At 35.4% G+C, this 14,233-nt stretch overlaps 1 protein-coding gene across 3 annotated transcripts in view; it reads left to right on the forward strand.

Moving 5' to 3' along the window:
- KIAA1328 overlaps positions 1 to 14,233 on the forward strand; it is a gene marked incomplete at its 5' end in the record, with an annotated part of 378,127 nt that overhangs the window by 133,293 nt on the left and 230,601 nt on the right. For 2 of the 3 annotated variants that reach the window (XM_079718280.1, XM_079718281.1), the window contains one exon: positions 4,902 to 5,021. In XM_079718280.1, the coding sequence (XP_079574406.1) occupies positions 4,902 to 5,021 (120 nt within the window). The remainder of the gene's footprint in view (positions 1 to 4,901; positions 5,022 to 14,233) is intronic. The other variant, XM_079718282.1, reaches the window with a different exon arrangement.

The raw sequence follows: 14,233 nt of genomic DNA on the forward strand, positions 1-14,233 counted from the left end.
TGTTGACATTTTGCTCTATTTTCTTTGCCCCCTCATATATATATGTATATATATACAAATCTATATACATATTTATGTTTAATTTATATTATAAATTCATATAAGTAAATAAATTTACTTACATATATAAAATTTATTTTGCTTATTTTTTTTACTACTTTAAAGTGGCAGGTGTCATATGTCACCCCTAAGTACTTCACACTCATAAGAATCTTTATAAGCCACATTATGATACCTAAGACAATAAGCAGTAATTCTATAATATCAACTGGTATTGAGTCCCTATTCCAATTCCCCTAGTTGTCCCAAGAATGTCTTTTATAGCTATTTCTCTTCCTGAGCCAGGATTCAGTCTGATTCATGGCTTACATTTGGTTGTGTCTTTGCTCTCTTCATCTAAAATAGGCCTACCCACTTTTTTCCCCCATGACTTTACTTTTTGAAGAGTTCAGGTCAAGTGCTTTGCAAAATCTCCCACATTATGGATTTGTCTGATTGTTTCCTTGTGGTATAATATAATTTGTTCCTTTATTTATTTTAATTCCTGTGCAGTGGGAGTTAGATTTACAGATTTGGTTTGATTCAGGTAAAACATTCTTGGCAAGAACATTTCTTAGGTGATGTTGCCTGCTTCAGACATTAAGAGGTACATAATGTCTGGTTTTTTCACTATTAGTAATCCTACATTAATTTACTTTGTTTAGGTGATGACTACCAGATTTTACCATTTAAAGGTACATTTTCTTCTTTGCTATAACTAATCTTGACACCTTATGAATATCTTATTTATTAACCTCTTACGTACTGGTTTTCATATCAATTAATGATCCTTGCCTGAATTAGTTATTACATTGGGGATTGCAAAATTGTGATTTTTAAAATTTGACCATTCCTTCTAAGCAATTAGCATTTTTCTATAAAGAAGAACTTCAATTTTTTCCACTTTCACTCTTCCCTTCTTTTGAAGTATCACTATGAACTGGTAGATTTTTATTTATTTAATTTGCTATTAATTAGAGTCATTCCTTTTGATGCTCAAATTGTCCCAAATTTGGCTGAGTCCCCTTCAGGGTTGCTGCTATTCCTTTTGATAAGCCCTCCTCTATTCATCTTTAAACACTTTCTTACATTAAAATAACAAGAGTTTCAAGCTCACTTTGTACTTCCCCTACCCCAGAATGGGAATCAGCCATTTTTCTGAGGAGTTGGTTCCCAAAATGGAGTTGTTTTAAAAAAATTGATTATTCTCCCTTTTCTCCTCTCATGGAGACCTTTCTTCATTTCATTCTGTATTAGATCAGGATTTACGTAGTAAACTACCAGATTCAAGTGTCCTAAATACCCGAGGCCAGGGTGGGATGGGGTGATGGGAGTGGTCTCTGCTCCACCAGAGGAATTCTTCCAGTTTAAGACAATCACTTGGGCAGCATACTACTAGTATATTCTGTCTTCTGGTCCTTCTACTTCCACCCCTGATTTTTCTCACACAATTTTTATTCTTTCATCTCCCTATTCATTCTGCTTCAATCCTTAGTTTTATTTTTCTATATAATGCATTTTGGAGTTAAGGCTTTAAGCTTTGCAAAATGACCCTTTCCAACATCCATTTCAACTAATTAATTTGATATGTTTAGGTTTTGATGTGATGTTGCTCAATATTAATTTATATTTATTTGTGTTATCTTACGAAGCTTGCTTTCTTTGATGAGGCTGTGATGACTGCTGTTTCTCTCAGTTCTTGAATGGTGGTTGGGCAGACCAGCAGTATGCTAGGTTCACATCATGGTTGGTGCACACCTTCCGTTAGGTTCAATTTCCTACATCTGTTGCATTCTTTTCTGTCAGTTGGCCAGGCTTGAGTTAAATATGTCTTCTTTCTCACTGTACTCCCTCCCCCAAATCAGTTAAGAAGGCATTTTACTTACATTTCCCTAACATAAATCTCTCTCTCCAGATGGAGGGTTGAAGTCTCATTGTGCTAATAAGGAGGAAGGAAAATTACTGTTTTGCATGTACATATATTTTGGATTTTACAGGAAAGGGGAGGGCATTTCAAAATCTGGTGAATCAATACAGATATAAAAAATTGATAAAGATAGGACTGCTTGTTTTTATATTCTGCCACATAGCATGTGTTTAAATGAACTTGCCTATAATTTGTCTTCAAACGCTGACATTTAACTCTTAGACTGTATAATTGTGCTGGCATTTTCGAGACAAATTCATATTCTGTGTCCAGGCTAATATGTTCACCTATTACAGACATTATTGCCTATGGTAAGCTAGAATAAAAAATTCTTTTTATATACATCATAGCTGGCGAGGCTCTTGGGACCGCCACAAATCATTCCTGTCTTTTTGAGCTTGCTGAGGAAAAGCATGGAGATGTAAAACCAACCTGGTCTGATATAGATTGGCTTTGAAAACATGTTAGCTTATCTAGACCACTGTTCATTGTATTGTTATGGTTGTTTTTAAGATGCTGAGTATTAAACATGCTCTTCTACTTAATATATTGTTTAGCTTAGTAACCTATCCTTTCATTATGAACCAGCTCCTCTTCTACAAGCCATCTCTGGTTTTTGTTAAAGGTTAACAATGAGAATAATGAAGCAATTGGTTATTTATTCAGTCAGGATTGGCAAAAGTTATTAGAATAGGAATCTGCCCAGAAGCAATGATTAGGTTATGAAAATGTTAAGAAGAACACTGAAGCCAGTCACCATTTTTGACATTTAAGAAATACTATTCCCACCCTTAATCATGATGACCTGTTATAAAAGTATTTATACAGAATAATCTTATTGGACAGTAATTTTTATACAACAGCATATATAATTAGGTGTTGGGGAGATTCAGAAATGATCTGAGAGAAGAATGAGCCTGGGGAAGAAATCACCACAGTGAGAAATAAGGAACAGAGAACTCTCCCTTGGATGGAACTCCCTGTCTTCCAGACACCTGATCTGTGCAGTTTAGTATCTTCTTCCTGAGCACTTTGCAAGTTTGAGGAGCTGTGGGAGAGGGTACCCCAAGTTAGGTTGCTGTGTTCTTCATACTAGACTGTAAAACATGTAGGGAAGTATATGGGCAGAAAATTTCCTGATGATGCTTTTATTAATGAAATACTGACTTAATTGACATTATGCAAAACCAAACAAATAGGACAAAAATCTAATCATAATCCTGTTATGTTTAATATAGTTAGAACCTCCTATGTAAATTAGGCAGTAATTACTTTGACCAGAACAGTATCATCACTTCTACCCTGAATTTTTTAGTAACAGCTTTATTGAGATATAATTCACATACAATAAAAATCACCCTTTGGAAATATAGAATTCAGTGGTTTTGAGTATATTCCCAAAGGTGTACAAAGACAGCCTTCTAGTTCCAGATCATGTTCATTGGCTCCCCCGTAAAATGCATACTCATCAGCAAGTGCTCCCTATGTCCCTCCTCCATCTTTTGGCAACCACTAATATACTTTCTATCTATATGGATTTGCCTATTCTGGACATTTCTCTTTGTTTCCGCATTTAGCTTTTCTCACATAATGGGTACTTCAGAAAATTGGAGAAGAGGACAGAAAGTGAACATGGATGAATGTAACTCTTACTTGTGATCTGGTATACTTAGAACTAAGTATTCTTTTCTCTGGCTCATTGGAAGAGGTATTTTAAACAACAACATACATAGAACTTGTAGCCTTTTTTGTCTGGCTTCTTTAGCATATAATATATTCAAGTTTCACTCATATAGTAGAATGTAGGGATACTTTGTTTCTTTTTATGGCTGAATAATATTCCATCTTATAGGTATACCACATTTTGTTTATCCATTTGTCACTTGATAGACATTTGGATTGTTTTCACTTTTTCACTGTTATGGATAATGTTGCTCTGAATATGCATGTATAAGTTTTTAATGTGAACCTATATTTTCAATTCTCTTGGGGAATTGGAGTAGAATTGTGGGTCTTATGGTAACTCTGTGTCTAACTTTTTGAGGCACTGCTAAATTATTTTCCAAAGCAGCAGCATTTTACATTCCCATCAGCTATGTGGGAGGGTTCTAATTTCACCTATTCTTGCTAGTGCTTGTTATTGTCAGTCTTTTTGTTTATAGCCATCCTAGTAAATGCAAAGTGGTATCTCACTGTGATTTTGATTTGCATTTCCTAGTAACTAATGGCTAACGATGTAAAGCATCTTTTCTTGTGCTGCTTAGCCATTTGTATATTTTCTTTTGGGAAATGTCTATTCAAGTCCTTTGCCCATTTTTAATTAGGTAATAGTTTTTTTATTGTTGAGTCATATAACATCTTAACATATATATGGATACCAGACCTTTATCATTTGTATGATTTGCAAATATTTTCTCTCATTCTGGAGGTTGTCTTTTCAATTTCTTAATAGTGTCCTTTGAAGCACAAAGTTTTAAAATTTGAAATCCAATTTATTTATTTATTCTTCATTGCTGTGCTTTTAGGTGACCATTGCCTAATCCAAGGTCACAAAGTTTTGCTTTTATAAAGTTTATAGTTTTAGCTATTACATTTAGGTCAGTGATCCATTTTCAGTTAGTTTTATATATGGTGTGAGATGGGGGCCCACCTTCATTCTTGTGCATATGTTTGTTTTTATCAAATTTAAAGACTTGAGAAAGAAAAAATTTAATGGGATAAACATTATTACTCCCTGTGAATTATTGTTGGATGATTTTGAAGGGGATACATATGCTGTGTTTATCTGAGGACTACAGCTTACCTGCACTCTCACCAAGTATGTTTACATTTCTGTCTCTATTTTGTTTGTTGAAATCTGAAAAACAATACCGATATATTCAGTTTAAATCCATTTATTAGCTTTTTCCCTTAATTTGCAATCTCACCTCTTCAGCTACAGTATAAAGAATGCCAAGAACTTCTAAGCCTCTATCAGAAATATCTATCAGAACAGCAGGAGAAGCTCACTGTGTCTCTCTCAGAAGTTGGTGCTGCTAAAATTCAGGAACAACAGGTAAACATCTTTTTTCTTACCTTTTCTTGTCTTTAATGGATCAGCAAGATGTCAGAAGAGTCATCTGCCTTTTACTTTGTCTCACTGTGTACAACATTGTCTTTAGACTTACAGTTACAGCATGTGATTGAGTTGGTTTCATTTACTTCCCTGTTTCCCTTTCCTCTTCTGTTCCTGGGGCCCAGAGGTCAGGAATGATTACTTGAAGCAGGCTTTGGGTCAGGAGGGAAGCTCCTGGTTGTATGAAAGCACAGCAGTAGTGATAAAGAAAACCCACTGCTCTTGTTACTTAATGAAGATCAGGTGGGCTTTTTTTTTTCTTACTCATAAGCCTCTTCTAACTCATGTTTAGAGTTTTAGAGTAATGAAAGTGACTTGACAACTTGTAAAAGCTTTAATTGCAGAAAACTGGAACATTTAGCATGATTTTGTGTTTGTGTATATGTATTAATCACATAAATATATATGAGAGTGTTTGCATATTAACATTTATATACATATCATCAAATAGTATATATTATATAATTAAATGAAAGTTCAGAACCCTGCCAGTTGTGATGTGAAACAAGTTCTGAAGACTTACTTCTTGCCCTCTAGCAAGTGACATTGGATGTCTTTTTCATATCCAAATGAATTTAAATGGATGAGGATAGCTTTTGTATTAAAACGTTGTAGAAAAAACTATATAGAGTTTAAAAGTCATTCATATTATTATTAAAACATGGATAATGTACTAACTAAAGGCTTATCCTCTCCCTTTGAATAGTAACAGGTCTTGAACGGTTTTCTGTAAACCTTCTAAAGAACACTGTTCTGTTCAACCTAGAGACACCTGTCTCAGATGGGTTAAGAGTTTCGGCTAAGAAAACTCCACTTTTAAACCTCAAGTTTGGACATATGGAAAAGTAAAAAGAAAAGAAAGAAAGAATAATAATTTTGCTGGAATGTGGCATAGCTTAGACTTTTAACATACCTTCCCTTTTTTTTTTTGAAGTCACAATATTTATAAGAAAGAACCAAAGTATGAATGGTTTATTTGTATTCTAACTTGAAATATTTTCTTTTGTTCTGTTTTCTGAAAACCTAGGCTATAAAATGAGGCAGAGGAAGGTGGAAGCTAATCTTTTTATCTGGATTTGTTTTGCCACATTGAAAAAGGGCAGGCAGTTTTTAAGGTGGCACTTTCCTAATGCTCTCATGGTTGGGCTAGAGAAAATTATAACATGAAGATCAGATTTCTGACTTTTGTCTTTGTGCTTCCACTCCCTCTGTCTCTATGACAGGTGTTTAAGGGCACAAAAACGTTGGCCAAGGGTAGTGGAGGAGAGGCTGAGGGACTTTTCAATTGCCAGTATTTAAGGATATAGACTGAGAGTCAAGAAATACTCATTAGGGAGTTCTAAAGACATCTAGATAAGGAGGCCTAGCCCTTTTTCTATCTACTGCTGAAATGAGGGGAAAATAAAACTTTCTTAAAGGGTAGTGTTTTATGTTTAAAAGAGTGATTCTTGGAGGTTTCCCTAGAGACCAATCATAGTTAACACTGCCTCTCTTAACCTCAACCTTGAGGAGCAAAACTAAAAAAATTACAAATACTAGGAAGAAACTGTTGGTCACGAGTATGGAGAAAGTATACTCTCAAAAGGAGATACTTTTGGGGGCTTCCCTGGTGGTGCAGTGGTTGAGAGTCCGCCTGCCGATGCAGGGGACACGGGTTCGTGCCCCAGTCCGGGAAGGTCCCACGTGCCACAGAGCGGATAGGCCCGTGAGCCATGGCCGCTGGGCCTGCGTGTCTGGAGCCTGTGCTCCGCAACGGGAGAGGCCACATCAGTAAGAGACCCGCGTACCGCAAAAAAAAAAAAAAAGGAGATACTTTTGAATTTTCATTTTGACTTAATCATGAGAAATTTTAAAACCATGTTTTCAGGAAGTGTTTGGTGGTCAGACTTTAGATTATGTCATACATACAATGAAAATGAAATTGAGACCACTTGTAGACTCTGCTATTTGAACCTAGAGAGGGAAAATAAGTTTCTTTTTGAATACCAAGTGGAGATTGTCACCTGTTTCCTTTGTTATCTGATTTGTTCTTTGTGACAGGCTTCTCTTAGCTAAGCAAAGGTAAGCACCTTCTCACTCACCCTCATGGGAATTGGGTGAATTTGGTGGACAAGTCTACCTCCTGTCAGGAAGGGCATCATTGTGAACACTCTGAATGAGGATGTGGTAAAGTTAGAGGTCCTCTTTATGTGCTCACAAATAGACTACTCATCTGTATCATAGCACTGTTCTTGTTCTTTTGTAATCATTGTTTATTCATCCATCTCTCTCACCAAGCTTTTTAAAAAACAGCATCCTGTTGGGTTTTTTATACTCAGAACCTAACATAGGTTGGCCTAATAAAGTTTTAATTTTTATTTAACAAAATTTAATATGGTAAACACTGTGTGCGCCAGGTACTGTTCTAAGCTCTTAACACACATTAAATCGTTTAGTCCCTCAGTAGCCCAATGAAGTTATTATCCCCATTTTACAGAGGAGGAATCCCAGGCAGAACAAGAGATTTGCCTTGTAATCCAGGTAACAAGTTAGGAAATCAAGATATGAACCTAAACAGTCTGACTCCATATTTTCTTGAAGAGAGAAAGACAAGAAAATCTTGAGATAGCTAAAAAATATTGAAAATTTGCTTTACAAGCTGTTGTTTCTATGACCAGCCCTCTTTTGGATCTTAATCTGAAATCCAGTTTTTTGAATGCCAGAGCACAAATACATTAGAGATGGTGGGAAACTATTTGATTTTTTTGTGAGTAGCCAAAATGTCAGGTAAACATAAAATTTTATTTGTTCTCAAAATAAGGTTTTTTCATAGGCAGAACACTCTATGACATAAATCACAGCAAGATCCTTTTTGACCCACCTCCTAGAGAAATGGAAATAAAAACAAATATAAACAAAGGGACCTAATGAAACTTAAAAGCTTTTGCACAGCAAAGGAAACCGTAAACAAGACCAAAAGACAACCCTCAAAATGGGAGAAAATATTTGCAAATGAAGCAACTGACAAAGGATTAATCTCCAAAATTTATAAGCAGCTCATGCAGCTCAATATCAAAAAAACTAACAACCCAATCCAAAAATGGGCAGAAGACCTAAATAGACATTTCTCCAAAGAAGATATACAGATTGCCAACAAACACATGAAAGAATGTTCAACATCATTAATCATTAGAGAAATGAAAATCAAAACTACAATGAGATATCATCTCACACCGGTCAGAATGGCCATCATGAAAAAAATCTAGAAACAATAAATGCTGGAGAAGGTGTGGAGAAAAGGGAACCCTCTTGCACTGTTGGTGGGAATGTAGATTGATACAGCCACTATGGAGAACAGTATGGAGGTTCCTTAAAAAACTAAAAATAGAACTACCATATGACCCAGCAATCCCACTACTGGGCATATACCCTGAGAAAATGAGAATTCAAAAAGAGTCATGTATCATGAAGTTCATTGCAGCTCTCTTTACAATAGCCAGGACATGGAAGCAACCTAAGTGCCCATTGACAGATGAATGGATAAAGAAGATGTGGCACATATATACAATGGAATACTACTCAGCCATAAAAAGAAACGAAATTGAGTTATTTGTAGTGAGGTGGATGGACCTAGAGTCTGTCACACAGAGTGAAGTAAGTCAGAAGGAGAAAAACAAATTCCATATGCTAACACATATATATGGAATCTAAGAAAAAAAAATGTCATGAAGAGTCTAGGGGTAGGATGGGAATAAAGACACAGACCTACTTGAGAATGGACTTGAGGATATGGGGAGGGGGAAGGGTAAGCTGTGACAAAGTGAGAGAGTGGCATGAACATATATACACTACCAAACGTAAAATATATAGCTAGTGGGAAGCAGCCACATAGCACAGGGAGATCAGCTCGGTGCTTTGTGACCACCTAGAGGGGTGGGATAGGGAGGGTGGGAGGGAGGGAGATGCAAGAGGGAAGAGATATGGGAACATATGTGTATGCATAACTGATTCACTTTGTTATAAAGCAGAAACTAACACACCATTGTAAAGCAATTATACTCCAATAAAGATGTTTTAAAAATAAATAAAAAGCAAAAAAAAAATAAGGTTTTTTTAAACTCACCTTCAGATTTTGTGATAGAGATGCAGCAGTTCATTTTTCATGAGGCATTCATTTGACTTTAAGAGACTTTTTTTTTTCTTCTTTGTGTTGGTTGCCATGTGGCTCAACTTGCTCAGTATAGGTTTTGTGTATACTTTTATTAAATTTGCAGTTTTTCAGAAGAATGTGCTAGCTTATGGTTTTCTTTTTACTCCCTCCATTTGGTTGAAAAGAAGTTGCTCCATTTACTGGGTGAATTTTTCCCTTGCTTTTCCCCCCATCCTCTTTCTTGCTTTGCCTCAAAGATGAATGCATTCTCCATTCATCTTGTAATTTGTTCAGCATTACAAGTTCTTCATTGTGGAATCTAGAAAGATTCTTCACTTGTTCTATTTAGACTGAGATACCTCACTGATGTGTGTCTGTTACTCCATTTTCTTATCTTAAGAAACAGTACTTACCCACAGTATAACCTTGTTCTTGGACATGGGAGGATCTAGTAACCATAGTTTTAACCAGAGTACATTTTAGAATATAGCTCTTCTTGTCACAGTTGAGTGTTATTATTTTGTGTGTGTGTGAATCTGAACTTAAATAATGTCACCTTAAACTCTGATGCTTATAACTTCTATTTTAATCTTATTTGATAGGCTTATCATTTCAGGAGAGGTATGATATTTCCACAGTATTCTTTATGTTAAGAGAAAGCCTAGGCAGCACTTTGAGTAGCTTTTCCCGCTGCAGTTTGAAAATGTCTCTATGCAAGATTGCCTTAATGTTTTTCTTAACTCTTCCATTTTTTTGCCAAGTAGATGTAAAAAGGTAAATTTGGATTCATCTTGAGATTTCCCCCTTTTCTATAAAATGGATAAAATCATCATTACTTTTCAGCCAAGGCCAATGGATATTAATGAATCCATGCTGTTCTGATCTGGTAAAAGGCCTTTTATAGAAACTTTTCCATTTTTCCTATGATTACTTGTTCTGTCTTTATTTAGGTCTGGGTCATGGACTGGACAGAATCTGAACTATAATAGGTAAATCATTGCTGAGTGCATGTTTAATTGTTTCTGGGTGGTTTCCATTACTATTGTCTCTATAGTTTGTTAAAACAGTTTTTGTAGTGCTTAGGGCCACAGTGTCTTGGGACTATTTCCTATTTTGTGATTATTTTCATGCATTCTTTTGGTTAAACATTTTTTAACTGCCTCATATAGGCATGTGCTAATAGAGCTCCTTACCATTTTAATTCTGTCTAACTTACTTATGCATTTTAATGTGTATTTAATGTGTAATATTTATTTTAATTCTATCTATACTAAGCTATCTTTGAGTCTGTTATAAGAAGCCCAGATTTGCTTGGCAGTCCAGAAGTGTCACCACACTTCTAACTGACAAAGAAGCCAAATCAAAAATGTTATGCTCTTTGAATATCTGTTATATGTCTGACTCAAATGTACTACTAAACTCCTTGCGGAATAAAAGATTTGTACATAGAACAAAGATATGATTAACAGCTGACTTCTCATCAGAAACAGTGGAGGAAAGAGTCAGTGGGATGGCATACTCAAAGAGCTGAAGGAAAAAAAAACTGGCAATCAAATAAAACTATCCTTCAAAAATGAAAGTGACATAAAGACATTCCTAAATAAATAAAGACTGAGAGAATTCATTGCTAGCTTATCTGCCTTACAATAAATACTAATAGAAGTCTGCTCAGGTGAAAGAAAATGACATAAGCCAGTAACTCAAATTCACATAAAGAAATAGAGCACTGGTAAAAGTAATTACATATCTCTCTTTTCTTAAATAGAAAACTTAAAAGACACCTGAATAAAACAATAATTATAAAACTGTATTGTTGAGCTTATAAGATATAAAGACGTTGTATGTGTGTGTGGGTATGTGTACTTGCACAAAGGGAGGAGGACAGAAGGCAGAACTGTTGGAGAAAATTTTCTCTATATTACTGGAATAAGACTGTCTTTATTCATTGACAGCATGGTCCTATATGTAGAAAATCTTAAGAAATCCACAAACACACACACAAAAACATGATAGAACTAATAAATAAGTTCAGCAAGTTGCAGGATACAAGATCAGTATGCAAGTCAATGTTATTTCTATTTACTTCCAATGAACTATTCAAAAATGGATATATTTAATAAAAGCAGTGCTATAAAAACACTGAAAATAACAAAACATTGCTGAGAGAAATAAAGATCAAAGATATTATTCCATGTTCATGGATTGCAAGACTCAATGTTATTAAAGTGGCACTTTTCCCCAAATTAGTCTATAGGTTTGTTGCAATCTCCATCAGATTTCCAGCAAATTTTGATAATTTCATTTTTACAGAAATTGATAAGATGATCCTGAAGTTTATATGGAAATGCAAAGTAATACTAATAGCCAAAAGATTTTGAGAAAGAACAGTAAAGTATATGATCACTCTTTCTAATTTTAATGTTTACTCTAAAGGTACAGTATAGTAGATAGAATTTTAACCTGACTTGCATGACTTTTGACCCCTGCCGAAATGGTTTTACTCCCATGATATGTTATGTTATATAATAAAAAGGAGATTATTTAGGTGGGCCTAACCTAATTACATGATAAAAGCAGAGAGTTTTCCCCAGCTGGGAGCAAAAGAGAAAGTCAGAGAGATTTAAAGCATAAGAATGGTATTCAACATACCATTGCAGGCTTTGAAGATGGAAGGGGTTAGGAGCTGAGAGCTGTCTCGGACCAGTAGCAAGAAAAGAGTGATTTAAGTCTTGCCACCACAAGGAACTATATTCTGTCACCAGCCTGAGCTTGGAAGCAGGTTCTTCCTCAGATATTTCCAATTAGAGCCTGGCCTAGCTGATAGCTTGATTTCAGTCTTGTGAGAAACTAAGCAGAGAACCTAGCCAAGCCTGCCTGAACTTCTGACCTACAGAACTATGAGGTAATAAATTTGTGTTATTGTAAATTGCTATGTTTGTGGTAATTTGTTATACAGAAATAGAAAACTAATACATACAGTTTCCAAGAATATAGTACTGCCATAATGATGGACATTTAGATCAGTGGAACAGAATTGTGAATTCAGAAATAAACTAGCAATTATGGTCAACTGATCTTCAACAAAGGTGCTAACGCAATTCAATGTGGAAAAAATAATCTTTTCAACAAGCATTGATAGGACAATTGGACACATGCAGAAAAGATAAATTTAGACCTTTTGCACCATGCACAAAAATTAACTTCAACATTATTCCAACATTGACGACACCTTTTTTGAAGCCTAACTTCATATATTGATTTTTCTCAGTACCAGTTTTTGTTCTTCTTTAGGTACAGTGTTTTTTATGCATATTAAAGTGACCACCTGAACTTGAACATTGATCACAGTATTTCATTTAGTCTTATGTAATTAATAGTAACCAGAAGTACTGCCTTTAATTAAGAAGAATAGAGTATTACTTTATTATGTACCTGTTCTAAACATAGGTCTCAGGTCTCTTTACCCTCTCAGAGAGTGGTTCTCAAAGGCTGGTGGTCTCTGGACCAGTAGTATCAGCATCACCTGGAACTTGTGAGAAAGGAAAAAAAGAGGAGGGGGCGGTACCTGACACTTGAAAACTGGCCTAGCACTCACTGTGGGCCATGTTATTTCCCTACTGAACAGAAACAATCTCACAGAACACTAACCCCATGCAAGGTTACTCTGAGACCATGATAAAATAAGACAGAAGAAGCCCACTTCATAATTATATCTAAATACAGACAAAACCAAGGTCACTCTGCAGCCCACAAGTTACCAAACATCCCCTCTCTTGGCCAAAATGAGTAACTGCTATTTCTTTACCAATTATAGCTTATCCTCTTGTGATTCTCCCCTCCCTAAAGATAAAACTTATTGAGATATCCACTCATAGAATCATCCCTGTTTTCTGACAGCATCCAATCTAGAGCAAACTCCCACCTACTTCCCTCAAATTACTGAACCAAATCCCAAATCCTATATAGTAGGATCTTCCTAACACATCCATGTTTCCCCAAGGTGTGTGTTTCCCCTCACTGCCGCAAATAATAAATCCAACTTACTTAACTACACACACAAAAAAGAATAGAGTATTACTTTTATCGTACATGAAATCCTTAATAAGAAAAAAAAAACTGAATGTTCTGGTATTCAAGTAACTACAAATTTCAAGAGATCCTAGAATAGTGCCTGAAGCTTTGCTTTTTGGAGCTGTAATATTAAGACCATTTCCGAATGTCTGGGTATCTTGCTGATAAATTCAGTGTGCTTGTAGGATCGATTGCCAGATCACTTTAACAGCTGTACCCTTAAGTCAATAAACAATCCTAGTCAATAAAATATATACTTTTAATAGCCAAGGAAATGCTACTCTTCACAGATGGGTGAACCTAATAAATCTGGTATTATATCAGTTATGTTGCAAAGATTCTGAGTTCAATGGGAATTAATATTAAAAGTGTTTGTAGGATTCATTTTGACAGATTTATTTAAAATGTGGTTCAGTGGTATGAATCATAATGATAATGAAGGTCTTGGGTGCAGGCAAGTTTCTGTTGTCTGCATATAGCATACTGTGCTATATGAATTTTGAATCCTAAGATGATTATGCATATTGAATTTCTATGTCACTGTGAACTGTGAGGATTGGGCTAAACAAACAGTTAGAAAGGCAGTTCTGTGTCTCCCTCCACCACCAATCAAATACATTCTTAAGCCCAGTGCATAGAATTTTGGCTTGTCTGCTACTGTAATGTCCTTTACCCAGAAAGTAAACTTAAAATGAGACAATTTAAACCATTTATTGTAAGAAAATAGTTAAGGCTCTCTCTCCCAGAGAGAGAGAGAGAGAGAGAGAGAGAGAGACTGACCAAAGAAGGTAATGCTTTATCAAAATGCAGAAGAATTAACTGAAATGTAAATGAGGATAACTCTAATAAAGAACATGAGAATAACTCTAATAGGGAACATGAGAAGCATGAATACTGAGTCACATTTACTGGCTCTGACTCATTGTATATTATCTGGTCTGGAAAGAGTAAG

This window comes from Hyperoodon ampullatus (genome assembly GCF_949752795.1).
Source record: "Hyperoodon ampullatus genome assembly, chromosome: 13".
NCBI classification, from domain to species: Eukaryota; Metazoa; Chordata; class Mammalia; order Artiodactyla; family Ziphiidae; genus Hyperoodon; species Hyperoodon ampullatus.